This window comes from Wyeomyia smithii, chromosome 2, assembly GCF_029784165.1.
Source record: "Wyeomyia smithii strain HCP4-BCI-WySm-NY-G18 chromosome 2, ASM2978416v1, whole genome shotgun sequence".
NCBI classification, from domain to species: domain Eukaryota; kingdom Metazoa; phylum Arthropoda; class Insecta; order Diptera; family Culicidae; genus Wyeomyia; species Wyeomyia smithii.
In genome coordinates this window covers 94,598,501-94,616,599 of record NC_073695.1, presented here as the reverse complement: position 1 = coordinate 94,616,599, position 18,099 = coordinate 94,598,501, and the positions used below count along the sequence as shown (strand labels likewise).

General features: G+C 40.8%; 1 protein-coding gene across 2 annotated transcripts; it reads right to left on the bottom strand.

Moving 5' to 3' along the window:
- Positions 1-488: 488 nt before the first annotated feature.
- On the bottom strand, positions 489-13,001 carry LOC129725390 (uncharacterized). 2 transcript variants are annotated; one of them, XM_055681168.1, is made up of 7 exons: positions 12,664-13,001; positions 12,337-12,567; positions 12,131-12,268; positions 11,892-12,072; positions 1,297-2,923; positions 1,141-1,231; positions 489-1,064 (listed from the first exon to the last, which is right to left on the bottom strand). In XM_055681168.1, the coding sequence occupies exons 2-7, from the start codon at positions 12,402-12,404 to the stop codon at positions 761-763; spliced, it is 2,409 nt and encodes an 802-aa protein (XP_055537143.1). In that variant the 5' UTR covers positions 12,405-12,567; positions 12,664-13,001; the 3' UTR covers positions 489-760. The 2 variants fall into 2 exon arrangements, with proteins under 2 accessions (XP_055537143.1, XP_055537144.1); XM_055681169.1 differs by having other exon boundaries at positions 489-1,061.
- Between the last annotated feature and the right edge of the window lie 5,098 nt (positions 13,002-18,099).

Genomic DNA, 18,099 nt, shown 5'->3' with positions numbered 1-18,099 from the left:
AACTTTTTCAAAGTTTTACACAACTTTCAATAATCAGAGAACCCTTACTTCTCCTCAGACGTGTTAATATGGTTGTTTTCAGAATTGATATGATGCCTATAGGCCACCCCCAACCCCCGCCATCATTTGAATTCCAATATGGTGACTTACGGTTTCTGGGAAACTCATACTGGTCAGTAAATACGGACCATTTCGCTCTGCGCTTTCCAAAAAATAATAATGTTGTTTTTAAAGTGTTGATGGAAGTATAAGATAGAATATTTCTGGAGTGAGTTACGCTTAGGAAACAGTGAAATACAACGCCGGAACGTTAAATCGGTCATTAATAAAGATTCAATAGAATCCAATGCATAACTCAATAGACAAACCCATCCAATAACTAAATTTCTCAACAATCATTTGCTTCCGAATTGAGTTTTTTAGTTTTATTTTTACAAACTGGTTCAAAACATTTACTCATAACATTTATAGACAATCACTGGCGTAATCTTATACATCGTCATTTCAGGTCCTTTTGCCTAAAATGCCAACTAGGGATTCATTTAATAATGTATTGATTCAAGCGCATTCTACGTATATTTCAATTCCTTAATAAAACCCTACAACATTTAAACCCGCTACCATCCGCTACTATCGTAATCATGTTATTCCTAGAAAATTACGTTTCCAAATCTTACAAGCAACTTCAAGGTGCAACTTTTCCATCCAGCGGAATGAATGAAACTAGTTTTCTCGTTCAGCTACCAAAAACCATAAATCTTCAATGCTTCCCCGGGTGCATCTTCGCCGGAGGACAGGACGTGTAGCTAGCACTAGTGGGTTCGTCGTAAATTTCCTGAAAATTTATCTTAATCTCCGACTTCTGCTTCTTCAGCCGCTTGCTCGGGTGGGGTGGCAATGGCGGTGGTGGGGGGTCCTTCGGATAGTACTCCATCGATGGTCGGGAACGGTTTTCCATCTTCCAGGAAATGTACTGGAACTGGGACGCGGGAACGACGGCCGAAACGTAACTGCGGCAGCTCTCGATGCTGGTGTCGGAAACGCTGCGTTTATGACGTTGTCTGCTGCCGGCGGTAGGTGAAATGCGAATTTTAAATAATGATATAATAAAAGAAAATCAATTTCACTTGCTGCACGTACCTTTTCGGTGGATTGGCCGGCACTGGAGTCATGTAGCACTGATTAGTGGCACTTTTATCTGAGCAAAGGTTAGCGGATACATTTCGACATGCTAGCGATAAAAAAAACACATATTTAAATTAATGATCGAGTATCTGAATACAAATGAGGGCAAACCTTTTTTGTAAGTTGTAAAACTATTGATAAAACAGTACGTGCCCATGATTCCAATCAAAATAGATACCAATATAGATGAAATGAGAATGCTAATGACTATTATTTTTTGATCCTCGATTAGCCATGTCCGCTGTCCATAAGTCGGAAGCAGTTTGTGCGGCAGACAGTCGAAAGGGGATATCGTATTTTCATAAACGTATAAGATGCAAAAGATATAGGTCATGTCCGGTACCAGATTAGTGATTCGTTTTACTCGACCGCTGATTTCGACACAGCTTGCGCTGTCTTCTATGTTCGTCGGAAAAAGCGTATTCGAAGAGGTGTCGTAAAACCATAATATCAGCGAGTTTTGGTACAGCTGATCGAGCAGCACATCGACGGCGCCTTCTTGCGCTTCGGATACAGCGAATATTTTCGATCGCTTCTGTACTCCGATCTCTGAGGCCTCGAGAATATTGAGAGACGATTCTACAGTCACTGCCGATGACAAACATTGTAAGGTGTAAACATTTCCTGCAGTAGTTGTTGAAGTGCTGGTAGTTGTTGTTGGAATAGGTGTTGGAGGGGGAGGCGGTATCGTTGGTTTGGGTGTCGTTGATGATGTTTCCGTGGGTTCTGGAGCAGTTGGTGGATCATCCGGTTCAGTTACTGGAGGTTTGGTGGGCATAGTAAACGGAGGTCTTGTCGGAGTTACAGTTTCTGTAGTTTCGGTTTCATCTCCTGGTGGCATGTGAGTAGGTTTTCCGGAGGTTGACATAGTGGATTCTGTAGTTTTGGTGGTTTCCGTATCGTTTGGTTCATGCGTGACTAATTCCGTTGTCGGTAAAGTTGGGGTTATTTGACAAACAACAACTGATGCAACCAGTTCTCCGGATAATTCATCTGGTTTATCACATGTTACGTCATCAAACATATCTGGATTGGAAACTATCAAATCATGTAAATAGTTTAGATTGCAATCGCATATTAATGGATTATTTTTCAAGTATATTTTTACACTCATATTGCGGACACTGTCGAACACTCCTTCACCGATCGTTTCCAGTTCGTTGCCATCCAAATGAATCTGTTTCACACTTTTACTAACACTCTCGATGACTTCCTTCTTCAAGGTCGTAATATTCGAATTCCTCAGGTACAAACTAGACACCAGTGGCAAAAATGCAAAGCTATCACCATCGAGAACATCTTCGAAAATATTGTAGTCGAATGAAACAACCGCTAAATTGTGCATTTGGGTCATGCCAGTAAGCGGGAAAGGGTTGATTTTGTCCAAACTCCCCTCCACCAACAATCTTGTCAACGTAAACATCATCGGACTCAGCAAATACTGTCCGACCTGTTTCAGTGGTAAATTCTTCAGATTTAGCTCCTTTAACTGGGACAGCCCAATGAATGTGTAACCATCTAAGTAAGTAACCTGCAATGAGTTTAAAGATAAGCTAGTTGCTCCATACAGGCAACCCATGTCGAATGCTCCAGGTGTGATTTCCATTATATCCGAAGTTTTCAGCTCCAGCTGAGCGACATTGACATCCACATCCAGTTGAAGCCAATCTAGGACGAGCTTCTGATCTGCTATGTACAACGACTCGATTACTAATGTGATTTCACTGCATAACAAGTCCTGCGGTAAAGATAGAGATGATTATCAGAATGGAATTTTTAGCAGATAACATTAATCACTGTTGAAGCAAAATTGAAACAAAACTGATGAGGCAGACAAAGTTTAAGAAAATTGAAACTAAAACGTAAGCATCTCTTGCTTAAAAAAAAAGATAAAAAAATGCTTTAAAATTTGTTTATACCAAACATCCAAACCATAAATTTTGGCGAAAAGTGTATAACAACTGTTTATATAGAAATATTTAAAGAAATCCATACATTGAACATTACCAATTAAACATGCAACATGATTAGTAGTTGATATGAATTGGAACAATCGAATCGGCACGTGCGGGCCTTTTGCCCAGAGAGCTGCGAGAGGTAAATGTGGAGCTAGCAGCCATACAATCATATATGTCATGTTTCGCCGAGCCAGGATATCACGAACTGGGACATAGGGTTGTATGCTTCGGGCCCTGAGAGTATCCGAAAGTAGTCATGGAATTCAGCAAACACTCAAACTACGTATTCAATATCACGAGAACCCCATCCACAAACGCAATGATTACTGTCCGTAAGCCCAATACGCAGTAGATCTGCGTCTAACCCGTAACCGAGACATCATACAAATGAAATCTCGTCCCACCTCCATTCCCCCAAGCCAAACTTTAAAAATGTGTTAAAACAATGAAAATACAAGATATTCTTTTTCGAGTCAATTTTTATTGAGCCACTGGTTATTGAAAACCTTCACGACATATTAGCTAAGAGACCCCCCCCCCCTCCCCATGCTTGGCCGGCATGCACGAGACACCACGGTAGGACGAAATTCGCCGGGTGGGCTGGTGTGCCATCCTGTTGAAAAACATAATTATCTTTACCGTAAAAGTCCTGAAATGGTGGGGCCACAACCTTCTCCAGAAAATCGGTGTTATATTATCTCACACCAGGATACGGCCCCCAAAAACATCACCAAAGCGTGGGTTAATTATATGGGACGGGGGGATGCTGACTAACGTCGGCACCCACAGCCGATCGTTATGGTCATTTACGCCGCTGTTCTCCTCCATCGTGCGCGGAAAACAATCAAAAAATGACAGCAAGTCGACACCGTGCACGTCGGTTAGTTTATATATGAGGCTAAACCTGACCCCAATACCAATACATAGACAACGATGGAAAGTTTTATTCGGACTTTATGAACACCTTTCACAGTGACGGCGACAGACCGGGACGGGGCTTTGGTTTCGTGCTACTAGAGAACAAAACAAAACGTGTCACTACTTGGAGGCCCATTGATGACCATCTATGCGTATTCAAGATCCAGAGCAGGTTCTTCAAACATAGTGTTATCAGCGGTTACGTGTCAACAAACGATCAAACCTAAAGACGGTAAAAGAGAATTTCTATGAGCTTCTCAGGCGTATGGAAAGTTCCCACGACACAGCATAAAGATCGTCCTCGAAGATATGAACGCAGAAGTTGAACGGGTGGATTTCTTTCGGGAAAGCATTCATTTTACTACCAAAGTAAATGACTTGATATTCGTGAACATCGTTTTCAAACCGAATCTGTAGTACCTATTTTCTGCGTCGAAACACTCTGGAGCACACCTGGAAATACCGGTTGCGGAATGCGGTTCTCTCGAGAGCCGAACGTCGATTCTGACCACTATATCGTAGTAGGAAAGATTCGCGCCCAACTGTGCAACGTATTTAAATCGAAGAAGAAGATAAGTCTAAATATCCAGATGCAGTAAAAAATAGACAAAATTGCCGATTTTTCATGGGTTCACACGCACTGACGAAACTGTCAATCATAGTAAACTCATGGGTTACTATGTTTGACAGTTTCGTCAGCACGTGTGAACCAATGAAAAATCGGCAATTCTGCAGAAAAAAAAATTTTGAAATTTTATCAGTCGAACTCTGTCCGTGATGGCGGGAAAAGTGAAGCTACTCCGTTCAGAAATGTGCGAGTTCAAAGAACGGTATCCTTCCGCGTCAAAAACGGACATCGGACACGTCCGTTTCGGCATCTACAACACCTTGGCACTATTGGACAACAATTAGAGCATCGAAAGAAAGCCCGGTTCCGGACGGCCAACGACCCTGAGCGACAAAAAGCTCAAAACTCCAAAGGATGTTGAAGAGGAAGACCGAGGAAAAAGTGGCTACATCGCTGCGTGCGCTTGGTCCGGAAGTTGGTGCATGCGACCAAACAGTGAAAAGTACCTGGCGAACATGGACATACACGTCAGGAAACGGCAGTCCCACCCATTGGTCGCGGAGCTGCAGGCAATGACGCACCGGCAGCGGTTGAATGAGATGGTCAAGTCGATTTTTCCGGCGAATCTCACCCTGGATGGCAATGACTGGCAGGGCACTTCGTATTTTACTTCCCCCACGAAGGAATTGAGCTTCGAGATGAAGTTCATTTCACACACCAAGTTCCCCTAGAAGGTGTGGCTGACAATTAGTGAGAAGAGAATGTCGAAGCCAGTCTGCTTCGCTCCGGACTGGCCGTGAACGGGTAAATTTCATCAAGAAATACCATGAGGACGAAGACGTGGTGTTTTGGCCGAATCAGGCGTGGGCTAACTACTCGAAGCGGTCGTTTGAGGAGATGGAGCGGCCAACGCTAACACGTTAGTAGAAGCAAATCTTGTGAGAGAAGTTGGTGGTGATGAACAACGCGAAAAAAGCTTGCAACGAACTGTAGAATCTCAAAGTCGGCTTACCAGGCGAACTTTTGAAAGTCGAGAGCAAGCAGTTGCATAATGCAATTCCCAGATTATTTGAAGCTTATGGTCTGAAAAGAAACTGCCTATCTATAAAAAAGGTACATGACTTCTATACCGCATATAAAATTCTCTCCCGTATTCTGTTGCAAAGACCGAGGCCGCTTGAGAAAGCCTTTGTTGGTGAATACTAGGGCGGTCAGACAAATCCTCGACAAGTTTTGAAAACACAACTTGAAGATACATCATCTGTAGAGACAGTGGTAATTCGCGGCAAAAAAGTTGAGATTTCGCGGGTGGCAAAATAAAAATATTCAAAATTCGCGGTAATTTCGCGGCAAATACTTTTACACAAAATACTAAATAAAGTAAAACTTTTCGTAACAATAAGAAACAACTGTTTTATTTAATTTCACATACGGTAATTTAACCGTACGATTCATAATTTCTTTGCATCACTGACTATAAGTACATACTGTGTCAAATTGTGGATGCGTGTAATGTCCATATGTCCATAAAACAATCTATTGATCTGAAAGACGGTATTTCTACGCTCTTTTGAAGGCATAATGTGAGGTTTGAAATTTCTAATCACTGTTTTACGAAGCCATATGTACCCTAAAAGTTGGAAGTCATCGCACATGATTCCCATATTTGAAAAAGGTAATAAGCAGAATGTGGAGTATTATCGTGGAATCACTTTATTTTACGCATGTTCTAAAATCTATGAGAAAACCTAAACATATAAAAATGCAATCCTGTCTGTCTGTCTGATCCAAATAGGCTCCCTCTTCTCAAAAGAAGGAATCTTTCACAAATCTAACATGAATTTTTACGGTGTTTTGGCATTTCTCCGTACTTTAGAAGGGGGGGGGGGGTGGAGGTCTCCCAGACAATTTAAATAGATGTTTCAACTGAGAGTTTGCGAAATTTCGCGAAATTTCGAGTTTCACGAAATTACCCAAAATTTCTCGAAATTGAGAACACATTTTTTTAATAAAAACAATATCGCACGCTTTGCCTGGGGGCTAATAGCGGTCTTGATCAATTAGACTAGTTGAGAGAACTCGTTATCGATATTGTTTTTGGCACATTTTGCATGTGTAGGATAAGTACAACGACACACCGTGCCCCAGTGCTGAGTCGAGAAAATTTTCAGCTCTAGAAGATCCTCTACTCGATCGGGAATCGAACCCGATATCACAACCGTGTAGGAGAGCTAGCCGACCGACATCGCTAACCACAGAGCCACGGGAACCACATTTTTTAAATTAATAGATACAAATTATGATTTTTGAACCAATTTCTCTTCTGTTATAATCTCTAATTAAGGTCCGGAAATGCTTCAAAGCTTTGACCGTATAAAGTTTGAAAAAATGTATAGTTAACCATAATTTTCCTAATTTCCGGGATTTTCTTAAAAATTTTCAATTTAAATAAACTTATAATATTTCTAATAAACTTATTCTGTTTAAATATGAATCGATAGAAAGATTTACTTGAAATTTATAAATTATAGTCATTTTTCGGAAAATTTCGAGAAAGTTTCGTTTAGTTTCGGGAACCTCGAAATTTCGCGAGATTTCGCACAGCCTTAGTTTCAACCAGTGTTTCCGGAATACAGCCAAAAATGATCTAACTGATGCATAGGATCAAACATCGACTACAGACGGCATTTTTCAATTCTCCGGTTTCTGGGAAACAGCTTAACCCCACCCAATATAGGAGTTTTCGAAACCAGAATGACGCTCAGAGGCCAAAATTGTCTCCAAATGTCATTTCGAAATCCAAGATGGCAACTTCCGGTTTCTTAAAAATAGCCGGAAGGGAACAAAAATTACCTAACATGGGAATTTTCGAAATCGTAATGATGCACTAAAGCCACAAATCGACCTCAGTCACCATTAAATGGCGTCTTACAGTTTCTGGAAAACAGCCAAAAAATGGCCGATTTCCCCCTAGTATCCGAAACCAAAAAGATGCACAGAAGCCACAGACACCATTTTTAATGCCCAGATGACGACTTCTGGGGTCTGTAAAACAACCGTAAATGACCAAATACCATCCAATATGAATATTTTCGGAACCAGAATGACGCCAAGAGACCAGAAATTAACTTCACATATCATTTTGAATTCCAGATCCCGGTTTCTAAGAAACAGTCTAATGTGACCACCCAATATGGATTTTTCCGTAATCTTGATGATGCACTGAAGCCTAAAATCGACTCAGATACCATTTTGGATGCTAAAATAGCGACTTCCGGTTTCTGAAAAACAGCCGAAAATGACTGAATATTACTCAATATGGATATTTCCTAAATCGAGGTGATGTACAGAAGCCAAAAGGCGAGGATGTTGTCATTCCGATTAAACCAATCATTTCAAACGATATGTCTGTTGATCGTATCCAATATTCGATTCGTCATTTTCAGATTTTAAACAAATCGCAAGGAATCAATCGATTTGGAAAGTTCAAAATTATTTTAGTAGAGAAAGAATGTGCGAAACGAAGTTTGCCGGGTCAGCTAGTCGTCTATAAACGTCTTATGATACGTGTAAAATACTCTATATCCACTTCACAACATGGATTTCATCCACGCCGATCAGTTACAACCAACATATTCGAGTCTACTTTGTTGTGCTTGCGCACCATGGATCTCAAAGCGACATTCAATCGGGTAGACCATGAAATATTACAAACTAGGTGTGCCATCTTGCTCGTTTTCGTGGCTTAGCTTCTATCTACGCTCTCACAAATTTAGCGATCATCTCAATCTTGTTGGTTTCTTACCCGGTCTGGAGTATCACAAGGTCTCGCATCAAAGTGCATTACGAAAAAAACGCCGTAGAAAATTACCTATAGGGTATTTTCTTTTGAAAATTTGGGTAGAAATAGTTAGTTTGTAGTAGTTATTGCTTACACTATATTGTTATCGCTGTCACTTTTTCGAAAATTGGAAAAAATTACATCACACCAAAAGCAATGTTGATTTTGTGCAAGCTCCTGGTGAAACCTCGACTCTTTAATCGGGACAACGTAAAACAACTCGGAATCGTGCAGTCAACGGTGAGTCGTGTGATTAAACGTTGCTACGAAACTCTGAGCATCCAACGGAAGGAGACATGTGGCCAGAATAGATGTTCTCTTATTGCTTAGGATCACAAGCTTGTTTTACTGTCTTCTCAGAATACGGTTTCTGTTGCTGTTTGTTCGTGATACCTATACGCGGACTGCTAGAGTCCGGTAATCGCATTACGAACGTATTGGCATCGCAAAAGGGAACAAAAATTGGACCTTTGAAAGTTCTATCGATGATGAATTATGCAAAACAACGAAATTTGAATGAGAACGTGCTACGTGCTACACGTTTTTGCAACCAAAGATCGATTCTCTGCGAATAGAATAACCAAAAGTGAATTGATTCGGCATTCGTTTGCTGCTCGAGGAATGAGACTGCCAACTAGCTACAATACGGTTATGAAACTGACACAGGAGCTCTACATTAAAGCCAAGTGCAAATTGTGCTGGATATTCAGGATTGGATTGATGGAGGGCAATCAGTTAGTTTCACACTAGATGAATGGACAAGTTTGAGAAATAAACAATATAATAAACATCAATACACATTTTACGAATGGTGAGATGAGAAACCTCAGTTTAGCGTTAGTCTAAGGATAACTTCCGTCAGAGAAAATTATCGAAGCTGTTGAAGGGCTTCACATGGGCGCAACTACGGGGGGGCTAGGGGGGGCTGAAGCCCCCCCTAGAACGTGTTTAGCCCCCCCTAGAATTTCCCAGAGAATGATTGTATTCAATATATATATACATTCCATGCTACTTATCAGAGCATCAAAATCAACACAAATTGAGATGTCGTCATTCATTGGCTAAAAACTAGTTCTGCACCCAGGATCGATTCTCAACCCTTGCTCTCTTACTCACCTTACCAGTCAGAGGAGAGCTGTAGTAACTCGTGTTGTGTCAAGAAGTCGCCAGTTTACTCGGTTTTGGACTGTGTTTCACCAGTTTCCCAGACGTCTCATCACTCGCAAGTCTCTTTCGATGTGGTCGAGCCATCATGCACGCAGCGCCCCTTAATTTCTTGTGCCAGTAGGGTTGCTGAAGAGAAGTGATTTCACATGGTTGTCGTCCGGCATTCTTACGATGTGACCGGCCTACCGCAACCTATTGTCTTTTGCCAGGTGTGCAATGGGGTTCTCTCCAAGCAGCGCTTGTAGCTCATGGTTCATGCGCTGTAGCCATTATCCGTCGTCCGCTTGTGCTCCACCGTAGATAGTCACCTTCTGTTCGCCGATAAGCACCTTCTGTTCGAAAATATTAAAAGGACTTCCGTAGAGGACTATCGGTTATCAGGGTTTTGTAGTTTTTTTTATCGAAGTGGTCTTGTCCTATCATTACCGTGATTGGTGCGTACGTTTGTAATGTCTGAGAAGAACGGGCCTTCGTTGAGAACGTGGTCAATTTGTTTTGCTGTACGTTGGTCGAGGAAAGAAGGGACTTTGGACTGCTAATCCGCGGGGAGCTGCGAAGTTGGTGCATAGCAGGCTGTGCGGGCCGATAACCGGTTTATATAAGTCTATCCTTCCTTTCATGTCCCCAACGACGATCTTGATATCTCTACGCGAGCAGCTATCGTACAGTTTCTCCAGCTGTGCGTAGAACGCTTTTTTCCCTGCATCAGGTCTTCCTTCGTGAGGGCAGTGCACATTGGGAATAGTGTAGTTGTGGAACCGGCCTTCAATTCTCAACAAACACAACCTGTCGCTGATTGCCTGCCGCTTTGGTGGTACAGTGCCTTGCGGCCACAAATCTACCGTACCTTCTCTCCTTTCAGGCAAAGCTCCTGGAGCGCAACGATGTCGAAGTGGCGGGGTTCTAGTTGATCCAGCAGAATCCGGTCGACAACCGGGTCGTTAAACGATCTACTGTTACATGTATTGAGCTTCTAATCGTCGTCCTTATTTCGTCGGCTGGGCCATTGCCGATTGTTCCGGTTCGTTTTGAATTCTTGATTCTCCGTAGTATGTTTATTTAAGTATGCTGCCTTACTAGGGCTGCGATGCCTAGTCTCGCGACGGAGCTGCCGCCATGGATGTAGCTGGCGAGACACCGCATTTAATAGTTCAACCGTCCGGTCCGGATCAGTCGCTGTTTGAGCCGCCCCTAGCCTGTGGGGTAGACGCGCAGACAAGCTACCACGTGGAGGTAGGAATAGGGCATTAAGCCTTGAACCACACTGGGGTCTATTTTATTCTAACTAGTACGGGTGAACTGTTAAAAAGCACTGCCCAGCCGTTTACCAAATCTAGCTCTCCTCAATATCAAATCATTGTTGCTGAAAGAGCTTGGCGTTGACGATGTGTTCAAGATATTCAGTACATCATCGGAGATTCTATCCCGAAGTGATTTTTTCTGCTTCTACGATACTATTTTAAGCGTTATTAAATAAGCATATTCAAACTCTTTTTTCTCTTTTTTAAAATGGCATACATGAAAACTAGCCCCCCCTAGAAATTTTCCTTAGTTGCGCCCATGGGGCTTCAGATGATTTTCATTTCAAAACCAAAATCTTTCCAACAATCCTTAAAACTTTTTTTAGACGTCAGAACACGCCGTAATAGTATCTAAGCGGTAATCGAAAAATTTCTTGGGGTAAAGCGAAACAGTCAAACATTTCAATTTCTAATGGAATGAAGGCGCCTTTTTGAAGAAAATTGGAGAGGGACGGAACAAATACTTGTGTCGGTTATAATGTTCTTTAACAGCAAGAGTTCATCTACCATAGAACTACCTTTCCTAACGAGAACTCAATTGGTCATATTTGCCATGGCGGAAACCAACAATTTGATCAAGACAGATTGAGTAGCAGATAGATCAGCCGAACAGGACGATTTTTGTATACAGGAACCATCTATAATTACTCTCCAGCAAGATCTGAAATCGTCGATTCAAGAGTATTCTGAAGGTCAAACGCAAAATTCAATTCATTGGAATTAAATAAAGTTTTACACAAGGAACATGCATTTTTTGAGCACTAAACTAATTTTGCTTTCCGTTCTAAAACATTGTTTATTTTTATTCTCGTTCCAAAATCACAGATATATCCATACCATACCTTCATCCGAAAGTTATTGTAATGTGAAAGTATTCTTCTTTGTTCACATTGTGTCTTAGACTAGCCCAAAATATTGGATTTCAGTGAAAAATTTATTATATCAACACTTACCTCCAATAATTTTGTAATTTTCGCGGACATTTTTGTTACGTCGACTCCCGTGCAGGAAATTTTGCACTGCGCACTAAGTGAGCACGAATGATCCTTCGCAGCAGTAATCTCAACAATTCTCGCTTTGCTTTGATTTCCTGCATACTCGAACTCGACTGCCTCTTCCGAAGTTTCATTTGCACTAGAATAAGCTGTGTTTCAATAATTTATCCAAAAAATAACCCACGATTGTTTTTTACATCACATCACTGTCGGAGACCGTTTGCTGCCGAAAGATATCACCCATAACCCATGCAATCAGTATCGAAAAGCAAATGGCGCAAAAAACCACAGGCAGGCAACGTTTCCGTTTGGCTTTGCGGCACCACTTGGACTTCCTGTGAATTCACATTGAATAATGGCGTTAATTCTTCGCTCAAAGCTTTCCAAACAACATTAAACACACCCCTTTTTGCACTGATCCACTGGCGGCTCATTGATGTTAAAAGATTTGGTGCCCAGTATGGAACGCATTCCGAGTGAGTGCACCGTGTTTCCCGGTAGATGATCGCTTCCGTCCGAAGCAAGGTCGCATCAGCTACTAAGCGTTTTCCACAGGTTTTTCCAATGTCCTATGTACTTTCCACAGTGCTGATAGGCACTTATCAGCAAAATCCACAATCGAAACGAATTTGCTCTAATAAATCGAACAAATAAATAGTACTCAGCCAGCCAAATCATAAATTGGTACCTATTGGCTGTAAGCAAATTGTGTACGAAGTATACAACTCACCTTTCTCCTACCTACCGTATCACCTGTGGCGTCCGCTGTCCTTGAATTCGGACTGATTCATTCGCAAGCTGATAAGCGATGCACCATATTTGACAATTTTTCCAGTTTCCAACAATGGATGCCCCACGCCCTGCGGTGACGGGTGAAATGGTCGATCAATAATCCACCCGTTATTATTCGATATCCGAGTAACAGCTGTTGAACAAAAGGTGCTGATAGGTTTCCAATTTCCAATCGCTACGATAACAGCTTTATTTGTGGCGCAAATAATCGAAAGAGTGGATTGTGAAAGGATAAACATTAATTGTCTGCGGATTGCCAGTGTTGCGTTGCTGTGGCCTTTTGCCGCTCTCCTACCCAAGGGTTTTTGTTCTTGTAATAAATCATGATACTTTTTTGAAGTAGAATACTTCTCTCAGGAAGTTCGGCTACATAGGGATGTGAAATGAAAATCTAAAACCGAAAAAAGTGAAAAATATGTCCAATTTCAAATGCTAATAGATCGGTTAGTATTCGATGGATTTCCTTCGTTCTTGCAGCAATAGATTGGAAAATCTTCTAAGATTCTTCCCAAAATAAGATAATTGTAATTTTATTATTCACACTATTGTACTATTGAGAATAGTCAAGCCTTGTCAAAACGAAAAATTCGACCTCAGATTGGTCGTTATATGATTGCTTCCCAAGCACAGTCGACAGAATCATATACCTTGCAATTTAAAGCATGCTATTTGGCCTATATGAGAGCCTGTTCCAGCCGAATCCGCTCATAATAGTTCTAGACAGCGACAACAGCAGTCGTCCCCCCTTAGCAGCAACACTAGCCGTGAAGTGGATACCAGCGATGGCGGTGAGCGGCCACAGCTGTGGCGTAGCAATGGATGGCGCACTAGTTGCAGCGGATTCCAGCAACGATAGCAGCTGGGCCAGCTGATGCAGGGACAGTGGATACTAATGGCAGCATATAGCGGCCACAACTGTGGCATGGCTATGGATAGCGAACTAGTTGCAGCGGATCTCAGTATTAATAGCGACTGATGCAGTGAGGCACTTTAGTGAAATGCAGTCTCTGTGCAATAGTAGTGGGCACTAGTAAATGCATTCAATACAAAGTTGACTCATTTTGACAACACGTGAGCCGTCTAGTTTTGAGTGTTATATCAGCATTTCACTGTTTACTTACCACAACGATAACTTTGTTCGCACTGTCAGTGATAACGCAATGATGTAATTGGCTTCTTATCCGATACTAAATTGAATAACAAATTGTCCTTTTCAGGATGAAACCTGAACCTGATGATTAAAGCGTTAATGTTTTCTCTTTTTTCTTGAGTTAACTTATATTTTTAAATTTGTAAAAGTTATAAATTTTACTTTATTACTGTGCCTCAGAACGTTCTGAATTATCTTTCCCTTCAGTCATGAGCACGACATCCGAAAAAATTTCATCTCAAAATTAAAAAATTGTCAAATCCCAACCATGACAAGAAACTTACTATATTATTGAAAATGGTCAATCCTTGTTGAAGCGTCAAATTCGATTGACCTGATTAGTCAACGTTTATTTATTAGAAAAAATGACTGACACGCAAGCAGCCGGGTTATCTTTCTTGTAAAAGTATTCTACTTCAACCTTGCGGTCGTGGCTTTGCACACAACCCTCCTGTTATCTTTTTTGATTACAAAAAAAAGTTCCTTCAAGACGGTCAATGAACGTTTGGAAGGTAATGGGTGACGGATGACTAATTTTGTAATGGGGATGTTCAGGAGAAAGAAAGATATGTCCTTTTCCTATCTTGGAGACTTGAAAAAACCAACTCACGCAAATCGTCTTCCTTCTCAGTATTCATAAATAAAGTTCAAATTGGCTGTAGCAACAGGAGCGATTTTTTGAAGCATTTCTGCAGAGGAAAAATACTAAGGTCGCTTTTTCGAGGACTATTCCACCGCGGGATATGTCGCCAGCGCGTTGTTTCTTCAAATTGCAAATTTTTTACGCACCGGTCCTATTACAACCCGATCAGAAAGACAAAATAAAAATGTAACATAAGCTGTTTTACTTGTTCTGCGAAAAAAAAACCTTTCAAGTTTTGTTTCCAATTTGAAAAATTTGAGTTAGGTGTCGAAACGACAGTAGGTAATTATGGAAAAAAATTTCTAGTAATGTTACTACTATTTTTATCAGAATGAATCAAAGCTCTAGATGTGTAACTAGCATATCAGTTTTCCAACAAAATTATATAGCATTCAAAACAGGTCCAACCATTGTTAAAACAACGTGATTGAATAGGAATGAAATATTTGTTAGGATTGTTTTAGAACAATTTTTTTCTGGATTTGTTGTCATAAAGCCATTTTATCTCATTAAAATACAGCCATAAAAACATAGTATCAGTAAAAAAACTAGCATCTCTTACAATGTCGGTACATTTATGCCCTATTTACAGAATTAAAACCAATCCGATATTTTAAATCTTTCATTTAAGCAACCGGCTAATACGAAAGAGGATGAATTCATTGTTCATTGGCCCAAAAAATGATCTTTGCAAAATTGCAGCTCAATCGGACATGGTTTAAGGGTGCCTCAAAGCGTTCAAAGTTGTGACTTTTCGACCCTCGAAAATTTACCAGGGGAGTACATGAAACTGAGAAAATCAAAATTTAAAATTTTTTTTCGGTGTCAAATGTCTTCAAAATACATAAAACGACGAGATCTGGTGTTATCTCATGAAAAAAAAAGATAACAGGAGGGTTGTGTGCAAAGCCACGACCGCAAGGTTGAAGTAGAATACTTTTACAAGAAAGATAACCCGGCTGCTTGCGTGTCAGTCATTTTTTCTAATAAATAAACGTTGACTAATCAGGTCAATCGAATTTGACGCTTCAACAAGGATTGACCATTTTCAATAATATAGTAAGTTGCTTGTCATGGTTGGGATTTGAGAATTTTTTAATTTTGAAATGAAATTTTTTCGGATGTCGTGCTCATGACTGAAGGGAAAGATAATTCAGAACGTTCTGAGGCACAGTAATAAAGTAAAATTTATAACTTTTACAAATTTAAAAATATAAATTAACTCAAGAAAAAAGGGAAAACATTAACGCTTTAATCATCAGGTTCAGGTTTCATCCTGAAAAGGACAATTTGTTATTCAATTTAGTATCGGATAAGATGCCGATTACATCTTTGCGTTATCACTGACAGTGCGAACAAAGTTATCGTGATAAAGTAAACAGTGAAATGCTGATATAACACTCAAAACTAGACGGCTCACGTGTTGTCAAAATGAGTCAACTTTTTATTGAATGCATTTACTAGTGCCCACTACTATCGCACAGAGACTGCATTTCACTAAAGTGCCTCACTGCATCAGTCGCTATTATTGCTGAGATCCGCTGCAACTAGTTCGCTATCCATAGCCATGCCACAGTTGTGGCCGCTATATGCTGCCATTAGTATCCACTGTCCCTGCATCAGCTGGCCCAGCTGCTATCGTTGCTGGAAACCACTGCAACTCACCGCTCACCGCCATCGCTGGTATCCACTGCACTGCTAGTGTTGCTGCTAAGGGGGGACGACTGCTGTTGTCGCTGTCTAGAACTATTATGAGCGGATTCGGCTGGAACAGGCTCTCATATAGGCCAAATAGCATGCTTTAAATTGCAAGGTATATGATTCTGTCGACTGTGCTTGGGAAGCAATCATATAACGACCAATCTGAGGTCGAATTTTTCGTTTTGACAAGGCTTGACTATTCTCAATAGTACAATAGTGTGAATAATAAAAATTACAATTATCTTATTTTGGGAAGAATCTTAGAAGATTTTCCAATCTATTGCTGCAAGAACGAAGGAAATCCATCGATACTAACCGATCTATTAGCATTTGAAATTGGACATATTTTTCACTTTTTTCGGTTTTAGATTTTTATTTCACATCCCTATGTAGCCGAACTTCCTGAGAGAAGTATTATACTTCAAAACTGAAAATCGACCAACTGGGACTTAGCCGTTTTCTGGGCAACCGAAGGCTTAATATGGAATTTTTCAGAACTGGCTTCTAAAACGACTCACAACCCTAACCAGTTCCAAACCAGATCTTAATTATTTTAATATTCATTAGGTATCTTAAAATTGAATTTTATTAGGGTGGCTCATTTATTTTTCACTAGGGTGGGTGCCTCGAAGGGTTTAAAATTTCAGTGTTTTGACTCTCGAAAAATAACATTCCCAATAGAAAATAGCGTTTAAGATGGCTTATAAATATTGAAATGATTTACATGTGATTTGGTAAATCGTTTTAATGCTTATTAGGCTTTTTGAACTAGATTCCCTGTTATTATTCTATTTTCGAGGGTCGAAACATCAAAACTTTGAACACTTTGAGGCACCTTTAAATCATGTCCGATTGAGCTGAAATTTTATACAGGTCATTTATTGAGGTCCATAAACAAAATGTACATGGTCGGTAACATGACCATTTTCGCTGCCACCCTACTCTGCATAGCACAACCGAGTATAGGAGGGAAACACACATCCTCTCCGTTTTTATCTTTACGATGATGCTATTATAAAGCTAAACTAAAGGTTGATTATACCCCCCCCCCCTCCCTCTACCCCCTCTTTATTTAATTCTTTGACAACGCTATTGAGATATCTAAAGCTCCCAGGTCCGCTTCCACTGCATACAGCCAGCATGTTTGTAGCCTTCCACGAAGCCGCCGACTTCTACCTGGTCTCTAGTGAACACTACTTTCGCTATTCCTTCGTCCGATATTCGCACTAAATGACCAGCCCACTGAAGGCTGCCGTGTTTAATACGGTATATAATGTTCACTTCTCTATACACTTGGCACAACTAATGATTTATGCGTCTGCGCCACACACCATTCTCCAGTTTTCCACCAAGAATTGTACGCAACACGTTTGCAAGTTGCGGGACCTGAGCAAGTTGCAGGACGGAGCAGTCCGTAAAAGGCTCTATTCAATGCTGCAATCCGTCTTTTCACTTCACGGGAAACATCGTGTTCCAAGATAAACAAATTCTTCAACAACTTCAAACTCTTTCCCATCAATCACTACCTCAGCACCAATAGTACTAGACCTGACTCTGTCTCTACCCGCAACCATGTACTACGTCTTGGTAGAGTTAATGTCAAACCTATCTTCGCCGTATCCCTCTTCAGAGCCACAAAAGTCACCTCCACTGTCCTGCGATCGATTCCTATGATATCTATATCGTTCGCAAAGTCAAGGAGCATATGCGACCGTGTGACGATAGTGCCGTTCCTCTGCAAACCTGATCTCCTAATCGCACCTCCGAGTGCAATGTTGAACAGTAATTTCGACAGCGTACAACACTGCTTCAAGCCATTTAAGGTCACAAACGGAGTTGGTGCTTCGTCTGCAATCCAGACACTCGGTTTCGAGCCATCC